The 25,359-nt window shown below is 34.6% G+C and overlaps 2 protein-coding genes across 2 annotated transcripts; one reads left to right on the top strand and one right to left on the bottom strand.

Moving 5' to 3' along the window:
• Positions 1-5,234: 5,234 nt before the first annotated feature.
• On the bottom strand, positions 5,235-14,189 carry LOC134255247 (uncharacterized). Its single transcript, XM_062737759.1, has 19 exons — positions 14,036-14,189; positions 12,679-12,828; positions 12,072-12,248; positions 11,552-11,679; positions 10,839-10,916; positions 10,552-10,672; positions 9,834-9,956; positions 9,587-9,673; positions 9,326-9,433; positions 8,951-9,032; positions 8,532-8,644; positions 8,070-8,164; positions 7,901-7,940; positions 7,713-7,811; positions 7,380-7,475; positions 6,952-7,095; positions 6,787-6,840; positions 6,599-6,684; positions 5,235-6,339 (listed from the first exon to the last, which is right to left on the bottom strand). The coding sequence occupies exons 1-19, from the start codon at positions 14,168-14,170 to the stop codon at positions 6,033-6,035; spliced, it is 2,223 nt and encodes a 740-aa protein (XP_062593743.1). The 5' UTR covers positions 14,171-14,189; the 3' UTR covers positions 5,235-6,032.
• Positions 14,190-18,174: 3,985 nt separating this feature from the next.
• On the top strand, positions 18,175-25,359 carry LOC134255273 (uncharacterized). Its single transcript, XM_062737785.1, has 5 exons — positions 18,175-18,316; positions 19,340-19,441; positions 24,113-24,434; positions 24,529-24,697; positions 24,841-25,359. Exons 1-5 carry the CDS (start codon positions 18,175-18,177, stop codon positions 25,357-25,359), a joined length of 1,254 nt encoding a protein of 417 aa, XP_062593769.1.

Raw genomic sequence — 25,359 nt, 5'->3', positions numbered from 1 at the left:
TAATGTTGGAAAAATTTTGCACAGAAAGTTCAAGATAGCAACAGTTTAATTACACTGCATATTTGTTTAGATAAACTATTGCTAATTTAATACAAATGTAAAACGAACATAGGACACACAGACACTTATGGACCCCACCCCCCTTTCCATTTTTTTATGCCCCGTAATCGAAGATTCGGGGGTATATTGTTTATGTCGTATCCATCCTTCTGTCTGTCTATATGTCTGTCTGTTTATCCGCAAAAACTTTAACCTTGTCCATAACTTTTGATTTAGTGGACCTATATGACTTCTTATATTCACATGTATATTCCTTGTGACAAGGCCATTCTTTGGGTACCACCAAACTTGATAGTTTGACCTTGACCTGGTAGTTTGACACACTTTTACACAAAAATTCAAAACTTCTACTTTGGCCATAACTTTTCAACGGTAGATATAAGGACTTTCATACTTCAAGTATTTATTCTTCGTGACAGGACCTTTCATTGAATACCAACAACTTTGACCCTTTGACCTTGGAGATTTACGTACTTTTAAAAAATCTCTGACCTCGGACATAATTTTTGAACGATAAGGGCTAGGGTTTTCATACTTCACATATGTAATCCTTCTAAGAAGACCTTTTATTGGAAAAACATTGTCAAAAACATTGACCGTTTGACCTTGACCTTGGATTTTGACCTACATTTTAAAAACGAACCTTGACCATAACTTTTAAAGGATTAGGGCTAGGGCTTTCATACTTTATATATGTAATCCTTGTGACAAGACTTTTCAATAGATACCAACAACTTTGACCCTTTGACCTTGGAGTTTAACCTTTTTTTCAAAACTTTAACCTTTGGCCATAATTTTGAACAGTTAGAGCTAGGGCTTTCATACTTCACATTTGTAATCCTTGTTACAAGACTTTTCTTTGGAAATAATTAAACTACTTTAACCCTCTGACATTGACCCTGAAATTTGACCTACTTTTCAAAAACTTATTCTTGGCCATAACTTATAAACAGGTGGTGTTATGGCTTTCTATTTCACATTAGTATTTCTTGTGAGAAGACCTTACTTTGGGCATTCTAATCTATGTGCATTATATGCTGTCGATAACTATGGCACGCTAAATTCACGAAAATGAGATAATCATAGTTTCACAATCGATAAACTAGGTTTATCGGTTGTAAACTATAGATTACGGACTGTAAACTATAGTTAACAACGTTAATCTATATTTTACATCTGTAAACCATAGTTAACGCGATAATCTATGTTTCACAACTGTAAACTATACTTAACACCGAAAACAATCATTTGCGATTGCAAAACATACACATGTAGATTATCTAATATATACAGTTTCACGATTTGTAAACTATGGTTTACAACTCTTAACTATAGTTAACGATCGTAAATTATAGTTTACAGACGTGAATCCATGTTTATCAGCAAAATCTATTGTTAACGTTTTATTACGAGTATACAGACAGATAAACTTAAATTATCATTCGTAAACTATAATTTACAACCGTTAAATATAGTTTTACAGATGAAAACTATAGTTAACGAATTGTAAAACTATAGTTCACGGTTTGTAAACTATAGTTTACAGTCGATAAACCTAGTTTATCAATTGTGAAACTAGGTTTAGCTCATTTTTGTGAATTTGGCGTGCCATAGATAACGTAACCCTTATAAGATGTGTTACTCTTTTTTTCAAAGTGCGTTAAAGAAACCAAGTAAACGCACATTGTAAAAAAATCTTTTGGAAGTGCGTTAGTATCGGCTATATGAATGCACTTGGAGAAAAAGTACTCGGTGTTGTCGATATTTACGCAAACTTTGTGTATGATAAATAATTATTTGAACCTGTTTGGATAACAGTTTTGTGATGACATTACTCCAGTATCTGAGATATATACGTTTTCAAAATTTTTAGTGGATTTCTTCTTCCGAAAGATTCTCGTAAATGTTATAAAAGTTGAATAGAATAGGTCTGGTAGTCGCTTTATATAGGGCAGAGGCGTAGTCACAAACTTAAAAGTGAGGAGGCACCGGCATATAGTACAATGTACCTAAGTTGTTAAATGTATAACATGTAATATCCATGGGCGAATACAGCATATGTAATACTGGGGTGGGGGATTGATAACTTCGTTCAAGCAGGGGGTCAGGGAGCCGCCTTTAGGCCCCCAGTGGGTATACCAAAGTAAGGTTTGATATAATATTAGTCATTTCACACTTTGAATGGTGGGGGACTAGGGGGCGAAGCCCCTGGAAGCTCCTGAGTTTTCGTGTAATTTAATAGTAAAACCAGAAACAGAAATAGTGGCATTGGTTAGATATGTATCAAAGTATGGCATTAATAATATTAATCATTATATCATACTTTTAAAAAATTTTAAGGGTGTGCGCCCCTCACACCCCCTTAAATCTGCTAGCCTAAGTGATATCAAGCCCCTGTCTAAGCTGAATCATCGTCGGAAAGCCACGGGTGATCTCGTCTTTAAGTAAAGACGAGATCACCCGTGGCTTTCCGACGATGAAGCTGAATGAGAGGATTTCAAATAGTATTTTTAAAGTTGATTGACATTCATCACAGGTATACCGAAATCAGAATCTCCAATACTGCAGCTATCTTGTAGAAATTACTTATTTTGATGAGATTTGGATTGGCTAGAATATATTCTATAGTACATATATGTAAACATAAAAGAGTGCTAATGAATCAGCAAAATTAAATAATTAAAAAGCCGGAAGTTTGACAAAACTTACTTTTTGACTATGTGTTAAACAAGAAATGGGATACCGTAACAGCAAATAAATAATGACTTTTAGATGTCAACACAAGGGGCAGCTTGTGATTCCCATTTAATTTTGTTAGATAACAGATGCTGAGTGAAACAGAAACATCTAAACTTAAATTTATGACCCACACTCCCTATCCCATACTAGCGAAAACAAGAGGTCTCGACAGATTTCATTACTATATTATACAATTATTACTTCAAAAGAAATGATATCACTCAGTTGTTGTTGAAAATTTGCCATAAAATGAGGGTTTAATATTTTTTCAACATAGCTTGTGATTTTGTTCTACAATAAGTGGGGGGGGGGGGGCACAGACATACTCTTGCCCCCCCCCGATCTGAAAGTGGGGGGGGGCTAGTGCCCCCGCTGCCCCCCCCCCCGTGACTACGCCTATGTAGGGGACCTAAGATACATCGAGAGTCAACACATTCCTTTTACGAATCAGAGCTTCTGTGTACGAGGGGTTATCAAAAAGTTCGTGGACTAGCGTCATAAAATTAAAACTGCTTTAGGTACATCAATGAATTTTAAGATATCTAGTTAGCATCATCTTTTCTATCGAAAGAATAAACCATAAATCATGAATTTTATTTTTTAATAAATTAGTAATGTTTTTGTAAGCAATGGTTTGTCCAGGCGGCGCAACCTCGAAAACGAGGTTTTTGCGACCTATGACTCTTTCGATATGATCATTTGACATCCGAAATTCCCGTTAATTCAGGTATGTGTTGGGACACAATTTTTCCATAGAATATGAAGTTTTCACTTCATTCTGGAAGTTCTATGAAATTTTATCGTAAATTTTACACGGAATGTCCAAACAAATGAGGCCTTGAAAATGACGTCAAAAGGGGGGAGGGGTTTCCGTTTCCAACATTCTATAAAGTTTTACCCCTGAAAAAACTGGTATAGACCTAAAATATGTTGAAACTGGCTAGAGAGAAATAATATGCATCCAGGGTACTTGTCTTTTAATGTCAAAATAGATTCAGAGAGAAAAGGAATACAAAGTTAAAGCCGATTTGCAGTCAAGGTGTGAAAAATCAATCGCGCAAAAAAACGACATTGATCAAGAGTTGTACGTAGATATTGAACTCCCAAAAGCAAAATATGCCGGCACAATCAAGCGCGGATCTCTCCCAATATATTAATCCATTTGGAATATTATATTCATTAAAGACCACTGTTCATGACATTGTAAAGTCATATAAACAAGGCGGGTTTAAATCCTTACTCAGCTCCAGGGAATCTCATCAAAAAAGTGTATGAGGTAGAAGAAGCGGACATTGAAAAACAATGACTTTGTCGGACGTCTGGAAACTAAACGACGACGGGGTCGGGTAATCATATAATGTCGTTTTCATTTTATAATAATTTGGCAAATAGTGAACGTATCAGGCTACATTTTTCAACATTTCTTTATTTTTTGTTGTTTTATGTTCCTCGTAAATTTTGAAGGCACAGACTACATAGTACTAATTTTATAGCTTCAGTCCACGAACTTTTTGATAACCCCTCGTAATCACCATCCAGGGCGTACTTATAACTTCACTGGTGCTGAAATTATAACATTTAACATTCCAGTTCAAATAATAATCATATACGTATTGTCCGAATCATCCCAGAGAATTGAATCCCCTTAGCTGGGATAAATTTGTAATATATAATAATAATTAACGCTTGAGACCTAGATTATTTCAAACGAAAATTACTAGTACGTAAATTGTTGCTATCAATCGAAATATGATGTCTCTCCAAGATCGGTGACATTTACATACTGAAATTCACAAATAGTATTTCCTAAAAGTGTAGGCCTCGGGTTAAACGTGATTTCTCATTTTTTCAGTTCATGGCCTTCAGGAGAAAGATGGGGCCAAATTAAGAGATCAAAGTTTTACATAACAAAATATAGAACAATTCAAGTTTGTTCAAATTTTGGATTCCCAGGTGCTGGGTGGAACCATGATAGGGGTTTGCATTTTGTTTAAAAATTGAAAAAAATCAAGAGCAGGGCCACAATTTATCACATCAGAATGAAAATATTTTCTCATTGCATGGGTCCTTGTTTATTTTTCCCTTAAATTATGGACCTTAGGGCTAGGAAGAGGCTAAATTCAGGAAAACACTTTTAAAAAAGGCTTTTTCACCAGAGCAACAATTCCATTTTAGCTATTTATTCCTATGCTAAGTGGACACAAGTTCCATGAGTCCTGACCACTTGGGACTTGGATGAGAACACATCTTAAGACATTTTTCTGTAGAAAACCTGTTGAATATCTTGTTTTAAAAATAGCAGTGTCAATATAACTCAGGTGAGCTTTGTGATCCATGGACCTCATTTTTGTTTCTTTTTCTTCTGAACTACATTGAAAATGATGCACACTACACTGCAGCTGTTTTTGGTGCTGTCTTAGAATCAATACACAATAAACTTTTTCACATTTAATGACAATCAGAAAGAAAATTAACGAATCATAGAAAATATTAACATAGAGAATTAAATTGTACATGTACAAAAAGGAATTCATTATTTGGCACATTCATTATGTAAATTAAATAACAAAGAGACATATTAAACATCTGTCATACACATATTTCAAGTCAAACATTACAGAATGACACATACCGGTATATTTCTGATGTAACATTTCCTTTCAAATCATTTGAAAAGCTTTCAATCATGTTCAGTTATAAATGTATCACTGAACTTTTTACAGATGATTATAAAATAATTTTAAAAATATACATGATGTCAAATTCTATACGTAATCTTAAACTGTCATGGTAAACTTTTAATGAATAGATGAAAACTTTGGATGACAATTATTTGAAATATACTGCAATGCATAACAAAATCAAAATAGCATTTTTTAGAAATATAAGAATGTTTAGAACACATATAAACAGGTAATGGTTTAAAAGACAGACCACAAGAAATGGATTTCTGATATACAACACTTCATAACAAATCAACAATAATTTACAAATGAAAAAAAATTAATGAAAGATTATTCAGATTTATGTAATCTTACATATAATAATTGATCATATTCAAACCCGAAAATCCGACATTTAAAGAATATTAGATAACTTGTTTGTACCATATCAGGTCGATTCCAGATCAAAATATTTTTTATGTGTAAATTAAGTGAAAGCCGCTTTACAAAATAATATCATTGAAAAACCAATATTGCAAAGATCTCAATAAACCTGACAAACAACAATTTTCAGTGCTTTTTGTTCGAAATAAACATATCTTGACTATATTTATGTTTAAATAGAGAGTTCCAGTTCTTTTTCAATACTTCATTTACCCTCTTAGGTGCCTCAAACTTATGCTTCCTGTATTGTTTGGGGGTCATGACCTTGAATTCGGTTGATTTCCCAGTGAACTTTGTGATTTTTCTATCTAAGCTTTTGGAGTCTCCAAAGTACTGAATTCTGTAGGTTCCTGGGGTCTGGTTCTGAGGGATATCCCAAGTAATGGTCACCTGGCTCTCTCCAAGCAACAGGCTGGTGTGCTTCCATTCAAATCTAATGATGAAATAAACCGTTAATACATGTAATTCAAAACACATAACAAAATTATTTCATGCAAACACTACAAATTCTATATATATGTATACAAACAACAACAATGTAGCAATTCTCACCAACTATTAAAAGCTTACATAATTCTGATGAATATTTTTAAAAAGCTTGCTTTGATTCTTTGCGGCCTAGGAATTTTGACAAATCAAATCTTTCTGTTTTCTTAAAGGCAATATAATAATTCTGGCCATTGAAAGCTTACTTTGTTTCCCACTGGCTGTCTGTGTACATAACTTTCCAGCTTTTGTCAGGTTGCTGCATTTCCACAGTCAAGAATGTATCCTCCAACTAAAAATAAAAATCAAATGATTTTTAACAACACATTAGAAGGTGTGTCATCTAAATTTTCTATAGATAAGAAAGTTATAAGTCTTTGAAAAGTTATGGTACCTTCACATCATTTCTTGGATTGGCTCCTATAAATGTTACTTGCACAGAATCTCCCTAAAATCAAAAGAAAGGAAATGATATGTTCTTTTAGAAGTAAAATGAAGAAGAAACAAAAGAGAGATAAGATCATGAATTAAGAAATTACTACCAGTACATGTATTTTACCTGTTTATACTGTGGATTGGCATCAGTGACAACATCACCAAAACTATTCCCAAAAGGAGCATGGTCAAAGATAAGTGGAGGGAGGAAAGACAGCTGTCTGTCCATCAGGTTGGGAGGGGTGGGGCCTGGAGGTGCTGGTGTACCCTTATAATAAAGAAATACAAATATACATACCATTGACTGTTACAAGTCCAGATTGATGAAGATAACCTTAAGAGAATCTTTACCTTATGTTAATGAAAACGATTGTTTAAATTTCCATATTGACAATGCCATTTATGGTCAGCATTCTATCTTACTGTAAGTTTCTAAGAGCTAATGCCAACTAAGTTGAAATTTAAATTAATGTTAGAAAATTAGATTTATTCAAGAAGAAATAAATTTCACATTACTAGCTGTTGATGTATACATGTATGTCCATATTTTACCTTTGCAAGAGCTACTGCGAGTTTATTGAATTCCTGTATGAATGCTTCCAGTGTATGAGGTCCATAGATGGTTGAGGCTCCTTCATACCTCTGAATCTGACATTCAAAATAAAAGAAAATACTAAAATTGAAAGTAATTATTCCCTGTAATAAACTATTCTTCCTGTCAACAAAACATTTGAATGATATACTCGCATGATATTTTAGAGCGTTATACAGTTTATAAGAATAAAAAACTTCCCAAAATTCAGAGTACTAAGTGCTTTTTGTTCAAATAAAATTCATGAATTCTTATGATAACTTTAATTAATTTGAAAAATGATAGTTGCATACCTGGTATTCTTCATATGTTGTGACATAGTCAGCATAGTCATTGGTCAGACCAGCAATCACAGACACTGTATTGGCAGGCAGACCTGATGCTTTCAATGTCTTGAATATGAAAAAAATTGAAAAAAGTTTTGCATATTTTCATAAATTTTGCTTTATAACCACTTCTATATTTAATTATCATAACTTACAGCTGTTATACTGTCCCTTGTTCTTCTTCCTGACATAGTACTGAAATGTAATAAAATTATCGTTAAGGTTTGGAAGATGCATACCGTTACTAAAATACAGTAAAATCAATCATTTACAATCATCTCCTTACATTTTACTACAGTATTTTGTCAAACATTGATTGCTGACCTGAATTCTGCTGGTACAGAGATGATAGCTAACTGTCCAACCCTGAAGATCTGTAGGTCAACAATAGAGGGGGACCAGGCATAAGGAACACTTATCTGTAGTGAAGAAAGGAATGTCAGAATTTATACCTAGAACTTGCTTCTGACAATAGTACATTGTATACAATTTGGAGACATTCTGAAAGCAAGTTTTCCATGCTTTTACTGTCTAAGTTTGTTTGTGAGAAATAACTTTTATAATAATTATAAGTTTCATCAAAATGTGACATCAATTCAAGTTCACTTTGGATGACGGATTTTGCTACAGCATATACATGTACAGAAAATCATATATTTTTCCTCTTATATCATTACTTACAGAAAAAAAAACATGTGGATGACTATGTGGAGACAGACAAAGTGAAAAACAAATGATACCTATACCGGTATTTCTCTCTTTCTTTTGTTTAATTTAAATGATTACCTCCCCTGTGTCCAGAAGTATGGGTTTAGGGTGCTGACATGCCAGTTGTTCTGGAGAGGGTTTCTTCAGAAAATCACGAATGAAATCCCAGAATGGATTTTCTGTTGTATCACCTATAATAAAACCAGGTAAATACCAATATAAACTTGACAAAACGTAGAGAAATTTAATCCTTCATAATGTGGAATTATATTAATTTGGTGGCCAATTTTCAATCGTGCCTTAAATTTAGAGTTGGTATAGACATACTTTTATGGCAAACAACTCACTATAAATGATTTTGCCTGAATATGCAGGATTTGTTCATCCCTTCATGCCATCGAAATTTACAAACATTGCATTAAACCCACATGAAATACAATGATTGCACAGTTATAATACTCTTTCCTTTTGTTCAAGTTGCTAATAATGCTATTTACCCTGAGTGAAATTGAAGGCCCCTGGACCGTCTGTGGTTCCTGCAGCAAAACTGAAACCCATGGCAGGCTTACAGGTCTTGACCTACACAGATGTGGAGTAAAAAGATAAATACTGAGGGATTATTGGTTCAGAATGGTGGTGTATTTCTATGTCTTATGTTTTTATGTCCATATGTCAGATAACTGGTAAAATCCATAGGTTTATATTTAAGTACATGAATGAACTACCGGGTAGTCCTTTTACACTCTCATTTTCAGTATACATTTAAAAATAACATTCCAGCCCCAAATCATGCCCCCTCATAACCTTACACTAAAGATTGATTATGTTTTTCATTTTAACAAATTTACATCAATATATACAAATTTTCCTACCTTTGATGTTTGGTTGATCTGCACCATTACATTTGACATGTCAACATAAGTATGTCTGAAGTCTACAGGGCCCTCAAGCTTCAAAGCAGCGGGGTCATTATAAAGTATCTGTGAAATTCAAATCACATACACTCCAAGTTTACAACAAAATTCATTTCATTAATTTTATAAGGAACTATTTGAATATTATATATAAGCTGGATAAAAATGTTGCAATAATTTTACACACTACTTGTAGTTTTAAACTTGATTGCTGAATACCTTAGCTTTCTTGTACTGGTTACTGGCAATAATCCTGGTGCTGTCAAACATGTCTTTACCAGGGCCAGGGGAAACACAAAGCTCATTCTGTTGGAGGGAAAATTAACAACATCCAATTTATATAGAACCATTTTTTTTTTACACAGTGAGCAATAATAATGCATATTAAAGACAGCACTCCTTTAAAATTTAAGGTTTAAATCTACATTTTTAAGAATTATATGATCCTCCCCCATCTGGTACCTACCCTGCCATTACAGGTACTTGTGGGGACATCACACGGCTTGCCTGTGTCCAGACAGTGGGGTCCTTTTGTGTTTGGGGACACATCACCTTCATTACTTTGAGCAAACGCTGATACAAACTCACCCTGTGTAATGATATAATAAAAAGCTCTCACTTCATCTGCCATCAGTCACAATTTCCCAACATACAGAGATATGGTTAAGGATTTACATGTACTGCCAAACCTTGTTATCTTGGGCTCAAGGACCAAAAAAATCTAGATATCTACATATTTAAAATATCTAAGATGATACATTGAGCAGTTTGTACTTCAAAATCCTTTAAACATAAAATCCCTTAAACATATCCATGGTAGTCAAGATACTCACTGATGTTAGAGATACTGAAATTCAACTGTACATATAGGTGTTTTATTGTCAATAAGGAAACATGGGACAGGCCTAGCATAACCTCTCAGCACCCAATCCCTTAAGATGAAGCATTAGTGAAGAATTTATGCAGGGAATTTCTCCAATATCAAGCTCTGCATTCCTGACATTTCAATATTTTCAATTTTACCAATGACTTTTATCACCCTTGTATTTAATGCATGCATGTTGACAAACATGCCAATTTTGTAAGACTTTAAGATATCAGCCTCCATTAAACAGTTTTGAATTTTACTAAAAAAAATTCTGAACTGTTTTAATTCCCCTTGTATGAATGACAACCCGACTCACTTTTCCTGGGAATGCTCCGTTGTTCATGTCGGCCTCAAACATTTGAGCTGCCAGCCCCTTGTTATCACTGCTGATCAGGTGGTTAGTGTTGTTCATACTGGTGCAGTGAACAGCAAACCAACTAAAACAACAGTAAGTAGTAACAATAAAATATAATGCAAAAGTTTCCATTAAACTACTGTCTTATATTAATTAATGAGTACCATTTTCAATTTATATGCTTTAGCTATAATGTAGTTCTTCCAACCATGCACATAAAACAGAAACTAATGGTAAAACTGACTGACTTGATCATTCCAATGCCTTTGTTCTGAGCATCTACCATTCTTAGGACTGTCATATTTTTGTCCACATCATATCTGTACCTGTGAAAGATTAGTATATACATAATTATGTAAGACAGCAAATATGTCTTCTTTCTGATCCCAACATAATTTTATCTGTCGTTTAATAAGTTTAATTTCACCATTACTTATAAGGGATTCATGATTTAGGTTATGGGTCTGATACCATATAGGACCTTGTCTGGGTACACCTGAGTTCTCTCTCCTCAGCAGAATTACCGAGGCAGGCTGCCCTCTTTGATCCTGTTTATGAAACACTTACTTCACTATCTCCTTAGAAGAATTATTGAGGTAGGCTGTAGGAGCTCTGTCCCCTTTAATCCTGATTATGTAACACTTACTTATCTCTCTCTCCTCATCAGGATTATTAAGGTAGGCTGTAGGACTTTGGTCCTTATTGATCTTGATTATGTAGCATTTACCTGGTACTTACCTCTCTCCTCAGCAGGATTACTGAGGCAGACTGCCCTCTTTGATCCTGTTTACGTGACACTTATTTTGCTCTCTCTCCTCAGCAAGAATTTTGAAGAAGGCTTTCGGACTTTTTCCTTTCGACTCTGATTACATAAAACTTACTTGGCTCTCTCCTCAGCAGGATTATTGAGGTAGATTGTAGGACTTTTGTCCTCTTGGGGTTCTGTCTTGGTAATACTTACTTGGCTCTCTCTTCTGCAGGATTATTGAGGTAGGCTGTAGGACTTCTATTAATATTACTGTCCAGAAGCTCTCCAGTATTTACGTACAGATTTCCTGGTCGCATGGAGTTATGGGCCTTATCAATGCTCTAAAATTACATAAATGTTTATATGAGAGTGTGGGATTGCTCACCTACATGATATAAACAGACAACATGTGTTCATACATGTATTTATTCTGCAAGTTAGTTTATTTCAATTCTCACTTTTTGGATACCTCACATAACACTTAGATTCTGATCAAATCATAACACAGAAAAATTTTGCATTGTTTTTGATTCTCAAAAATGAAATATATTGATATTTTATCACAGGTACTCAATTCTCACATATTATGTTTATTTAATACATTTGAAACATCTTCAATTAGTTTTCACTCTTATACATGATTCTTTCGAAAATAAATCTTAGACCAACAGCAGTAAAGTTTCTGCTTATAGATGCATATCAAGAATACTTAGATTTACAGCAAAATACTCACAGCAACAATTCCTTCAGCCAGAGACAGGAAAGTTTCATTGACAAATCCCAGGGAAGTGATGTCATAGAGGAGGTACTGGTGGAATCCCCCCGGACCAGAGTGGGTGTGGGTTCCACTGATAGCCACGTTCCTCTCATTGTATAAACCTCCATACTTGCTCTTCAGCCGTTTGATGATCTGAAACAAATTAAAGAAGTTTTAACGCTTCAAAAGAATAAGACATCATCAAGACAGCTTTTGAACATTTTGAATGGGCATCACTTTATAGCTTTTGTGCATTTCAACATCTGTGATTCAAATGAAATCATTTTCTTTGATGACTTTAAATTAACAGAAATCAGGGGAAAATAAAAACAATGAAAGTTTTGTAAATATATTTATGGCTCCCTTTTGTGTGCATATCTAACAAGGACTGTTAACATGGAATATAACATGTGGAGGTATTACCACAATCAATCCTTAAAATGCACTAATGCCTGCATATCCTTTTAGCAACTTGTTCGCCAAATTGTCCCTTCAAAATATTTCTGTGAAATTCAAAGTAAAAGCAGCCACTCGCCCAGGACATGAAATATTTGGGTTTTTTTTAATTGTCTTAAACACAAACCTCTAGTTTAAGTCCTTGAGACTGCATACATGAATCTGTGCTAACAAACACAATCCTGCTTTTGTTGGCTGAGTCAGCAATGATGAAGGCTCGACTGTATTGACGGAGATGAATACCTTTACTTGTCTGGCCAGGATTGGCATATCCCATCTTAAAAAATATATTCATACTCATCAGGTTTTTAGTTTTAGTCTTAACATTAGTTATTGCAACACTTAATTTTGCAATTCCAGGGCTACATTGACCCTTTTCGGTACAGGGTCCTGTATCCTTTCAATTGGGAATTTTAAATTGAAAAAAAAAAGGCATATTTTGGAAACAATTATGTTTTGTATTAAGTTTTCTTGTTGAATTCAAAATTCAATTTCTTTTTCAAATTGAAGGTTAACATGCTACTTGTATTCACATTTGTATGAGTTGTTAAAAAATCTCAAAATTCACTTTTTGTTATCATTATGAATAGAAACACTGGAAAATAAGTTTTGGATATTTACTTAAAAGTATACACGCTATAACTTGCGCCAGTTTAAATAAGATTGGAAATTGATATAATTTATTTATCATTAAAAGTTACGAAAATACTGTAAATTATACCATTAAAATTAAACGCGTTAAAAAGTTATCAAATTATAATTATTTATTACCCTGCTAGGAAAGAAAAATAGCTATTTTAAAATAAATCCATCACGTGACGCCGTCGCTACTTTTAGATTGATAAACAAACGTGGCGTAAAGAAAACAAGGTAGGCCGTTTGAGATACTACTCACTTTTGACGTGGATGGCAAGCGTCTTACTCTTAATGGTACTTATCTTTTAATGTATTTAGTAACAACCATCTACTCTGTTATGACGCATATTAACCTTATATTAATGATTGTTGTCAAAATGCACATATACCTCGTTATCTGTGATTTCCCGTGGACATGTGTTTCTATATATAGGCCTACTGTTTACGCACTTCCTTCATCAATATTCATGAAATGACTGAATTCTTGATTCCTAGATATTGTTTAATTGTTTTGTTATTACAACGAAGACTATAGTACAATTTTGTGGAAAGTATTATTTTTCATAACACTTATGTGTTTTTAATCGTTAATCATTTTGTTTCACACAGAATTCGGCGTTCATATAGCGTATATGACTTTAAATACATTGTAATAGCTCTTTCGGATCCCAATAACCCATTTGGGATGATCTATCCCGTTTGGGCGATTGGTCCTAACTTTTTATATCTCCATTGCACAAAGTGCGAGACAAGAGTCTATATATGTAATCAGGAACATTTATTAGTATATACCCGGTAGGTTCCTGATGTAATTCAGACATTTTTAATTAAAAAATACCAATAATTACCATGTCAACCTCCGCCGCTGGACCAGTAATGTCTGCAATTCCAGCACCAATAATGTAATTTGTGTTCTGTCCATTGCATGTTACACAAAACAAAAGCAATAGAACAGACCCGCTGATCCAAACGGAAGCCGCCATTTTCAAACATGTGATGCATGGAAATCACGTGGTTTTTTTGCTCAGATTATTGATCATGTGATCTATCAATGCCTGTGCAGCTTTCACCTTATTTTAAAACAATTACCATGATTACGTAACTTGAATATATGTTAATTATTATGCCACCATATTCGAATATTCGGGGTATATAGTTTTACCCTGTCCGTCTGCCTGTCTGTCTGGAAAAAAAACTTTGACATTGCCAATAACTTTTGATTGATTGGAGCTGTGACTTTCACATATGTATTCCATGTGACAATTAAGACCTTCATTTTGTTTTGGTTCCTACATATTTGACCTTTTCACATTTACCTTGGAGTTTGACCCACTCATATGCGTCGGAAGCAAATTGAAAGTGGGGGGGGGGGGGGGGGGGGGCTAAACCAACAAAAAAAGGTAAACCCCAATTTTCAATGCCTATATTATGTATATGTGGTAAAGTGTAAATATTTAAAAAGAGTATATAGTTTTAGTATTTTAGTATTTTGAGTTTATTTGACATGCCTAAAATAATTTGGATATGATTATTTCCAGGAATTTATTTAATTTTACTTATTTATATTTCAGCAGTTTATTATTTATTTAAGGTATATTATACTTTAGAAGCTTTAGAATTATTTAGAAATTAATTAAGAATTATTAGATATAAGTTTCCCTTATACTTACTTTAGCTATAAACTTTGAGAGGTCAGTGACCTATGAAGTGACCTGACAATGAGATTTCATTGGTCAAGATTTTGGAGGGAAATCTCTTTGTGGATAGATTTATTTTTGGGTAGAACTGGTCATACTAGTCTTTGTGTCCAAGAGGACAGGGTGTACATGTTGATCTCGGTGATTCCTGAGTTTACTATTTTGGTTATTCACTACGTCTACATTTTCATCGAGGGTGTATTTCAAGGATCTCAGGTCTGTTGTTATATTATTTTGTATGATTGTGATTTTGATTTTGTATGAAAGTGAGTGAAAAAGGTGTTAGAATGTTGAGTGTAAGTTTGAGAGTTTGTGTATTTGTGTAAAATGAGAAACATAAATATTTTATCTGACATTTCACTCTAATTCAGTCATGAAATTGTATATATGTAGGACTGAGTGAAATGAATAAATAGGTGTAAAGTTGTAAAATTAGTTTTATAAATAACTTGTGTAACTGTAATGTAATTTATCATAAAATTAGGAATTTTAGCTTTTATTTCATATAATTTAAATAATCCTTTCCGATTAAAGCATAGGTATTTTTCATTAAATTAATCAGTTATCATTATTAAAGATTTTTATATCAGCTAAGGGAGATTACTCATTTTTATGCATTCTTTATAGGACTGAAACAGCTACATGTATTAGCTACTAGTACAGTATGTAACTAGGGCTAATTGTAACGGGGACCGTTACAGATGTTCCCCAAACGCTCCCCATGTCCCTTTTCGTGCCATAGCCTTTCCTGTAACATCTTTTATAAATATACTAAGTATTTAAGGATTTCATTTAAAGATATAAAAGTTACAATGATATCAACTATATATCGTTTAACGTTTTGCATGGGCGCACACGTACATGTACATGCATATGCAAGATGATCATGGCATGTTGGTTAAGCGATTAACACATCTTTCTATCCCGCGAATAATAGAAAAAGTACAGATATAAAGTTACCACATCTCTAGTATATATCATTTTTTGAAATACCCATTCTCATTTAAATTCTCTACTGATTTTAACCTCGGGCTCAAAGTTGGTTTTATTCCGACGACAAGGCTGTGTTAAAGTTGACTAAGGATATCACGCCAATGGCTAACCAATCAAAATGAACTTAGTCAATTTTAGTTCCATACATAGAAAAGGGATTTTCCTTTAATCTGTTCAGATTTTTTAAAATATATTTCCTCTCTGGTCATTTTGACAACTCTGGTACCTGTGCCTAGTAAATTTTATATACTATGTAAATAAATATATACATGTAAAGGATTTTGACCGGAACTATTCATTTTTTCCAATGCATAGGAGGCTACTTTTTGGGGTTTACAATAGATATTTATAAAGACATTCGTATCAGCTAATGTGAGCAATATTCTTTAAGACCTTCATATTAATATTGTTCATAAATGCAAATACCTGATTTTTTTTTTTTACGAAGGAGCGTACATGTATATTGATTTTGAATTTCTGGGGATTGCGTAATTCTAAAAAAAAAATCAATTAAATTTCAAAGGTTAAATAAACAAAGGATGCTTGGTATTAAAATATTGTTTCAAATCAGTAGAATTGAATGCTGTTAACGACATCCGAATAAATACATGTAAACAAAGAAGGCTTATATACCACTTTTATTCATCTGTACTTTAATTTCAAACACGACAGGATTTGTAATTAATAAAATTAATAATTTCTATATACTTTGGAAACTCACATCAAATATTTCAATACTCTTTCCTCGAGCTCTTTTCTGCAGTTTCCTTGAAATGTTATGTGGGTCCGAGGTGTAATTTGAGCTTTACAGCGATTCTTTACTTTGTGTGTGTGGGGGGGGGGGTCTTTCTACCCTTGGGTTAAGGTCAAAGGTTAAGGTCGATTTCAAGTTCATAGGTCAAGGTCATTTTGGTAAATAGCTAATATCAACATTTTATTCAGGTTACTAGTGACCTTGACCTAAGTATCAAGGTCAAGGGTAAAAAGATCTGCTTCAGTATGTTACATGTCTTTACATTTATAAGTTCTTAATTCTGCATGAACATCAAAAGACTTAAGTATACTGTCGTTTAACGCATTGTGTGTGCGCGCATGTGCATGACGTCCGTGCATTTACTTTTGATGGTAGAATAATGAAGGCATTCCTTATATCTATTCATATTCGAAATTTCACCCTTTATTATTGAGAACTAAGAAAGTTTTAGGCATTTAAACTTTTAGCCAATCAGATTGCAGCTAACGTGCATGTGCTTGCGTTCATGATTATTCTTATATATCATGCTGTAGATCTTCATAATGTATGACTATTTTCAAAATTTTAAAGGATTTTGTCAAAAAACAAAAAAGATATAAAGACTTTTGTTTCAACCAATCGGAACGAAGCGCACGTTCATGCGCGTGAGATCTTGCTATTTTGACCATGTCATCATGTCTATACTACTATTATATCCTTATATTATGAGTTTCAAAGCATTTCATCAAAAATTTAAAAGGTTACGGCTATATCTATCATATTGGTCATTTCACGCGTTACACGTGTGCGCACATGCACGCACGTGCGCGCAAAATGACCTTCGTTCCGCACATCTACATAACATACCTAGTGACCCTAAAAAGGTTTCACCTAGATCGGATGAGTAGTTTACGAGAACACTCGCGGACAAAAAAAGTACCGGAGAAGAAAATTCAGAAAAAAAGTAAAAACAATATGTTCCCAAACTTCGTTTGGGGAACATAATAACATCCAGACCTTTTGACCATATTGAAGGTAATCTATGTGTTTTATGTTTGTGTTGTTCTATTATATTTATGTGTTGACAGAACTTTATTTTGAGTATTTGTCTTGCATGTTTATATTTTGTGTTGAATTGAATTTCATGTGTATTCAGTCAAATGCATGAAATTGTATTTTTGTAAATGTTCAGTAATATTATTTGATTCTGAATTATTTGGTATCGGATAATGATTATGATAAATTATTATGATTTTCTTTTATTTTAAATTACTAAATTGTCAAAGGAATTATTTTTATGATAAACTGATCTGTGATAAAGAAGTAATTATTTTTATTTAAATTTAATACAAAGAGAATATGAACTTTAAAGTATAAATTTATTATAATGATAACAAATACTGTATTGCAGTTAAATGTATATTTTTTTTATCTTGTCTAATAATTGTTATTGTTATTACAGGGTCTACTTATACTTGTACTATTAATAAAATCATCCAAATCAGAAACGATGTTGTCATTCCAAGAACCCTATTACATATTGGCGCCCAACTAAAAAACCCACATGGTGAGTGGTGTTTACAGAGTCTCGTGTGTGAGATTTCTTAGCGGTAAGAAATCTCAAAAAGAAGGGGGAAGTGTAACAGAGTTTAAAAAGTGGCTATGTGTTGTAAATAGTGAGGCCACGCTCCTACTAGCAATAGCTAGTGGGTTAACCCTTTAGCTCATTCGGTAGAGCGTTGGATTTTAAATCTGAGGGTCGTAGGTTCGAGCCACAGAGTGGATACCCCCTAGCTAATCGGTCATATTGGCGCCCAACATTCATTTTTTTTTTGGGGGGGGGGGGGGGTATTCAGATAAAGCATTCAATTAATTATTTTTGAAAAAGAAAAGCATTTATTAAATGAAATAAATAGGAGTATAAACTATTAGGAATTTCAGATAAATTGAGAGATAGTGTTGACTGAAAGAAACACACATTTTAATTTCACCCAGTTGTACAGTTGTGATCAGGTGATTTGAAGTTCAGTGGTTTGTTGTTCAAGGGGTTGTGTTGTATTTGATTCTGTTGAGTGTAAGTAGGTTGTGTTGTATTTGACTCTGTTGAGTGTAAGTAGAAATAATCCTTTCCGATTAAAGCATAGGTATTTTTCATTAAATTAATCAGTTATCATTATTAAAGATTTTTATATCAGCTAAGGGAGATTACTCATTTTTATGCATTCTTTATAGGACTGAAACAGCTACATGTATTAGCTACTAGTACAGTATGTAATAACATCCAGACCTTTTGACCATATTGAAGGTAATCTATGTGTTTTATGTTTGTGTTGTTCTATTATATTTATGTGTTGACAGAACTTTATTTTGAGTATTTGTCTTGCATGTTTATATTTTGTGTTGAATTGAATTTCATGTGTATTCAGTCAAATGCATGAAATTGTATTTTTGTAAATGTTCAGTAATATTATTTGATTCTGAATTATTTGGTATCGGATAATGATTATGATAAATTATTATGATTTTCTTTTATTTTAAATTACTAAATTGTCAAAGGAATTATTTTTATGATAAATTGATCTGTGATAAAGAAGTGATTATTTTTATATAAATTTAACACAAAGAGAATATGAACTATAAAGTATGAATTTATTACAATGATAACAAATACTGTATTGCAGTTAAATGTATATTTTTATCTTGTCTAATAATTGTTATTGTAATTACAGGGTCTACTACTTGTACTATTAATAAAATCATCCAAACCAGAAACGATGTTGTCATTCCAAGAACCCTATTACATATTGGCGCCCAACTAAAAAACCCACATGGTGAGTGGTGTTTACAGAGTCTCGTGTGTGAGATTTCTTAGGGGTAAGAAATCTCAAAAAGAAGGGGGAAGTGTAACAGAGTTTAAAAAGTGGCTATGTGTTGTAAATAGTGAGGCCACGCTCCTACTAGCAATAGCTAGTGGGTTAACCCTTTAGCTCATTCGGTAGAGCGTTGGATTTTAAATCTGAGGGTCGTAGGTTCGAGCCACAGAGTGGATACCCCCTAGCTAATCGGTCATATATATATTTGCAAAAAAGTGCCCCCCCCCGGTCCCGACGCGTATGCCACTTTAGCAAAATTTTATAACAGAAATTTACTAAATGAACACCAACCGAACACTAAGCCCTGGCCCATGCAGGAACTGAACATATAAATTAATAATTTTCGAAGAGATACTGTTGCTCATAATAACCATGCATAACTTTTACGGAACAAATAAGATTTTCATAGAATTTATACATTTTCTCTCTTAAATCTAAATAGCCACGTCCTAACTCTAGAACTTATGAGGCGCCGTTTTGGTATTTATTATGGGGCGCAGTTTTAGTATTTACTGCCAAAAAGTGATATCACCTATTCGAATAGGTGATATCACCTATTTGATTTGATTTGCTGATATCACCTATTCGAAAAAGGTGATATCACTTATTAGAATAGGTGATATCACCTATTCAACACGAACAGGTGTATCATTTATTCGAATAGGTGATATCACCTATTCATTTCCAGTAAGTTGATATCACCAATTCGAATAGGTGATATCACCTATTCGAATAAATGATATCACCTTTTCGAATAGGCGATATCACGTACGGAAAATGAATAGGTGATATCACCAATTCCACTTTTCAAGCGGGGGTATAAACAAGAGGTCCATGGGCCACATCGCTCACCTGAGTAGCTTTGGTGATGCAGTTCTTTACCAGATTTCCCCTCTTCTTATATCTATTGTGGCCTCCTACCCCACCTCAACCCCCCACCACCACCCCGTCTTGATTTTAATAATTTAGAATCTACACTACCCCAAGATGCTTCCACCTAAGTTTCAGCTTTCCTGACCAACTGGTTCCTGAGAAGAATATTTTTCCTATATATTTTTTCTATATATTTTTTCTATATAAAATTTGGATTCCTATTTTTTTCCCCAGATTTTTCCTATATATTTCTATATGAAATTTGAATTCCCTATTGTGGTCCCGCCCTACCCCCGGGGGCATGATTTTAACAATTTAGAATCTACACTACCCCAGAGATGCTTTAAGTTTCAGCTTTCCTGGCCCGGTAGTTCTTGAGAAGAAGATTTTTAAGTATTTGGTCTATATATTTCTATGTAAAACTTGGATTCCATATTGTGGCCCCGCCATACCCCCGGGGTCATGATTTTAACAATTTAGATTCTAAACTACACCAGGATGCTTCCACATAAGTTTCAGCTTTTCTGGCCCATTGGTTCTTGAGAAGATTTTAAAATATTTTTCCTATATATTTCTATGTAAAACTTGGATTCCCTATTGTGGCCCCGCCCTACCCCCGGAGGTCATGAATAACATTTTGAATTCTACAATACCCCAGAATGTTGCCACATAAGTTTCAGCTTTTCTGGCCCACTAGTTCTTGAGAAGAATTTTTAATGAGCCTACCCTATTTTTGTCTTGTTTTATTACCTCCCCTTGGAAGGGGACTTGACCCTTTATTTTAACAATATCAACTTCCCATCCCCCAAGGATGTTTTGTACCAAGTTTGATTAAAATTGGCCCAGCAGTTCTTGAGAAGAAGTTGAAAATGTGAAAAGTTTACAGACGGACGGACAGACTACGGACAAAATGTGATCAGAAAAGCTCTCACTTGAGCCTTCGGCTCAGGTGAGCTAAAAATGAAAATGGAATTAATTTTGATTGTTTTGCCCCCAGACTTCTGACATCGGGGAGGGGGTTTGGAGAGGATCATTAAATTCACAATTTTTGTCCCTTTGCTGAAAAAGAATTTTGAAAATTGGTCCAGCCGTTCGGGGAAAGAAGCTAAAAATATTTTTTAAAAGTTCACGAATTTAACGACGCACGATAACAGACAAAATCAAATTGCAATAGTAACTGGAGTGACTCGGGTAACCTAAAAAGTGGAAATCTCAGCGATTTTTATTTTTATTCTAACGATTTATTTTCAAGTACAACTAGAAAAACAAGCTAATTCAGAGAATTCGTGTCCCCCGCTTAGGGAAAAAGTCGGCTCCCCCTGACTGAATTTGTAGAATTATTAAATGTATACATGTATACTGAAGGAAATAAAATACATGTATGTCAATATGCATATAAAGATTTGATTGCTTATTCTTTATTATGTGTATAGAAGATTTTTTATATGGAATATTTATCACACTGTAATGATGATTTTATAACCTCATAAATTTTTCATTTCACATGCTGAATACTATCATTTAGTAAAAAAAAAAAAAAGAAAGGTTTGACCGAGATTCGATCACCGGACCTCTCACATTTGAAGCGAGAGACATAACCACTAGACCACGTAGTCGCTTTACCCAGAGCGAAGTATATGCAGAACTAAAGTCACATACATGTATATATTCATGTTTTCATGTTCAGCATTCTCAAAATTTTACACAATCCATGGTGTTTGATTTATTTAGCCTTTATTAAACAATTATAATAGATGTAATAAGAACATAAAGTCCGCCGAAAACCTGTTTTATACGCAATAACTCTCCTCATGCCCCTGCGCTAAAAATAGCGACATGTAATACTATACTAATAAAACAAACGGGCCGGGGCACTTTGAGAGGGGCGAGAGACGTCCTAGGGAGTTTTGGTATAAAATTACATTGCATAAGCTCAAAATCTTCTTGAAATATCGCCCGGAAATGATAGTGTTACACACAGACAGAATGTATAAATTTACGACCTTGAACTTTGACCTTTTGACCTCAAAATCAATAGGGTTCTTCTTTAGGCCACAGGGAGTTGCTATGTAAAATTTCATTGCGATAGCTCAAATGGTTCTAGAGATATCGTGTGGAAACGAAAGTGTTTTAACAGACAGAATTTGCTTATTTATGACCTTGACCTTTGACCTTTTGACCTCAAAATCAATAGGGGTCTTCTTTAGTCCATAGGGAGTTGCAATGTTAAATTTCATTGCAAAAGCTCAAAGGGTTCTCGAGATATCGTGTGGAAACGAAAGCGTTACAGACAGACAGAAAGACGGACGGACGGACGGACAAACCCAAATTAATATCCCCCACTTTTCAAGCGGGGGACAAAAAAACATACACTCCTGAAACCAAGCACAATTGAGTATGTAGGAGAAAATGTTCAGGGCTCAATTAAAACACTGGAAGAACTTCTCTCACACATTTAATAATTGTTGTTGACTACGAAGTATGTTTTTATAATTATAATATTTAGAACACAAACATGTTTTCCATTTTCCACGTTGGTGACGCAAAAAGATTTGAAATATTGGTATTGCGAAATGTATACTTCTTGACGTTTCTTTGAAGGTCACATTCACGGAGGTAAACTTTTCCTTCTCGTCATGACGAGACAGCCTATGACTCTTGAAATCATTCAATTAAATACTAGTAAACACTTTAAAAATAGTAATTACGATCCATGCAGTTATTTTCTACTTTAAAATTAAGAAGTTCATGTGTTTCAGGCACGTAGTATCAAGTTTGAAAACTAAGAGGGTGTAAATAATTCTCAACTGTCTTGGATAAGACATTTGACAAGAAAACTGAAAAGAAATTTAAGGAAAGTTTTCAAGATACGACGTAGTTATGATATCGACACATTTCTTTTTTATAGTTTACTATAATATTTCTCTATTCTTGTGTGTCTATTACAATTCATCCTCGAATCATATTTGTTCACAGAATTATGGTTTCCATCCTTAATAATATGTTTTTAACATGTGTTACTTTAAAAGCTATCTATTATTAAACTTTCCCTGTAGTGTCGATATCGTCGATATCGACAATCTCGCTTCGATATCGAATCATGTTTGCTCAGCCCTTGGTAAATACCGTCCCTGTTACTTTGTGTGTGTGAAGGTGTGTGTGTGTGTGTTTATGTTTAATCACTTTACTTTAACAAAGATTATACCTGCCATCGATCTGTATCGATATCGAATCATGATAATTAAATTGCATATTTACTTTCTATTTAATAAAGTTACCCTATTGTCGACAACATTTTATCGATATAGAATCATGATTGAAAAACATATTCTACAACTTTCACCCATAAGCCAACACCTTACTCTAAACCTAATCCAAAACAATAACAACCCCAAACCCTTTCTTAATCATAGTTTATTTTCATATTCATGACAATAATGAATAAATTTTGACATCAATTATGACATTGTAAAACTATGATATACCTTTTTGTGAAAATAAATTGTACAAATAGGATCGATATCGTCATGATGTTGTCGACATCGACATAGCGCAAAGTCTCATATATGATGCCAAACATTTCCAATCAATAGTGCTGATCACGACCGATATCGATATAATATTGTCGATATCGTCATATCTTCTCATCATAAACACAGTTTTCTGCCTTCCCACCCGTAACAAGACATCATGGATGCACCCTCGCTCAAAGTACTGGTATCTCATTAACTACGTTATTGACTACGTCATCGTCAGGAAGAAAGACAGACAGGACGTTCGTGTCACCAAGTCTATGTGCGGCGCGGAGTGCTGGACAAATCACCGTCTCATCGTCTCTTAACTCATTTCCGGATCAAACCCAAGATACGTCCTCAGGGACCACGGCTCCAAAACGTCTAAACGTTGGCAAGCTCAAGTTGTCTTCCTCTCAGTACTTTGCTGACACCCTGGATGAACGCCTGAACTCCACCGCACTGGATGACCACGACGTGGAAGCAGCATGGAGCACACTTCGTAATACAGTGTACAATACAGCCTTCGAGTGCCGGGGGCCCTCCACCAGAAAACACAAAGACTGGTTGATGAGAACTGTGCCGAGATCACGCAGCTTCTAGAGGACAAGTACCGCGCTAACATGTACTAGGCTCATATAGATGATTCCTCCTCCACAGGCAAGAAAGACGCTCTGAGGAACGCTCGCAGCATAGTACAGCAAAAGCTTATGATATGCAGGACCCCTGGCTGAATGCTAAAGCTGACGAGATTCAACGCTACGCCGACTCTCATGACAGGAAGAACTTTTACCGTGGACTGAAGGAAGTCTACGGTCCAACTCCTTCAGTCTCATCCCCTCTCCTCAGTGTTGACGGGTTAACACTCATCATAGAGAAGGAAAAGATACTCGACAGGTGGGCGGAGCATTTCAATGGCGTTCTGAAACGCCCCTCTACCATCAACGACGAAGCCATTAACCGACTGCCCAGGTTCCCATCAACCAGTCACTGGAAGCCGTTCCCACGCTGGAAGAGATCCAGAAAGCAATTAGTCTGCTATCAACTGGCAAAGCACCTGGCGGAGACTCCATCCAAGCTGAGATTTACAAAGAAGGGAGCATGGCTCAAGTCGAAAAACTCCACTATCTGTTTGAACTCATTTGGGACCAAAAGAAGGTGCCTCAAGTCCTTAAGGATGCCTCAATCATCCACCTGTACAAGCGAAAGAGAAATACACAGGCCTGCGACAACTACCGTGGAATTTCCCTTCTCACCATCGCAGGCAAGACTCTGGCGCGGGTTCTACTTAACCGTCTCATTAAACACTTTGAGGATGGCCTCCTGCCCGAGAGTCAGTGCGGCTTCCGGAAAAATCGCGGTACAATCGACATGGTGTTCGCTGCACGTCAGCTGCAAGAGAAGTGTCAGGAACAGATTTCCAACCCATACTCCACTTACGTTGATCTGACCAAGGCTTTTGACACAGAGAAGGCCTTTGGCGAATTATGA

Source organism: Saccostrea cucullata, unplaced genomic scaffold (assembly GCF_032062105.1).
Source record: "Saccostrea cucullata isolate Sc308-1 unplaced genomic scaffold, CSIRO_AGI_Scuc_v1 ctg127, whole genome shotgun sequence".
NCBI lineage: Eukaryota > Metazoa > Mollusca > Bivalvia > Ostreida > Ostreidae > Saccostrea > Saccostrea cuccullata.
The sequence above is the reverse complement of the archived record's forward strand: the minus strand, read 5'-3'. Positions and strand labels throughout refer to the sequence as shown.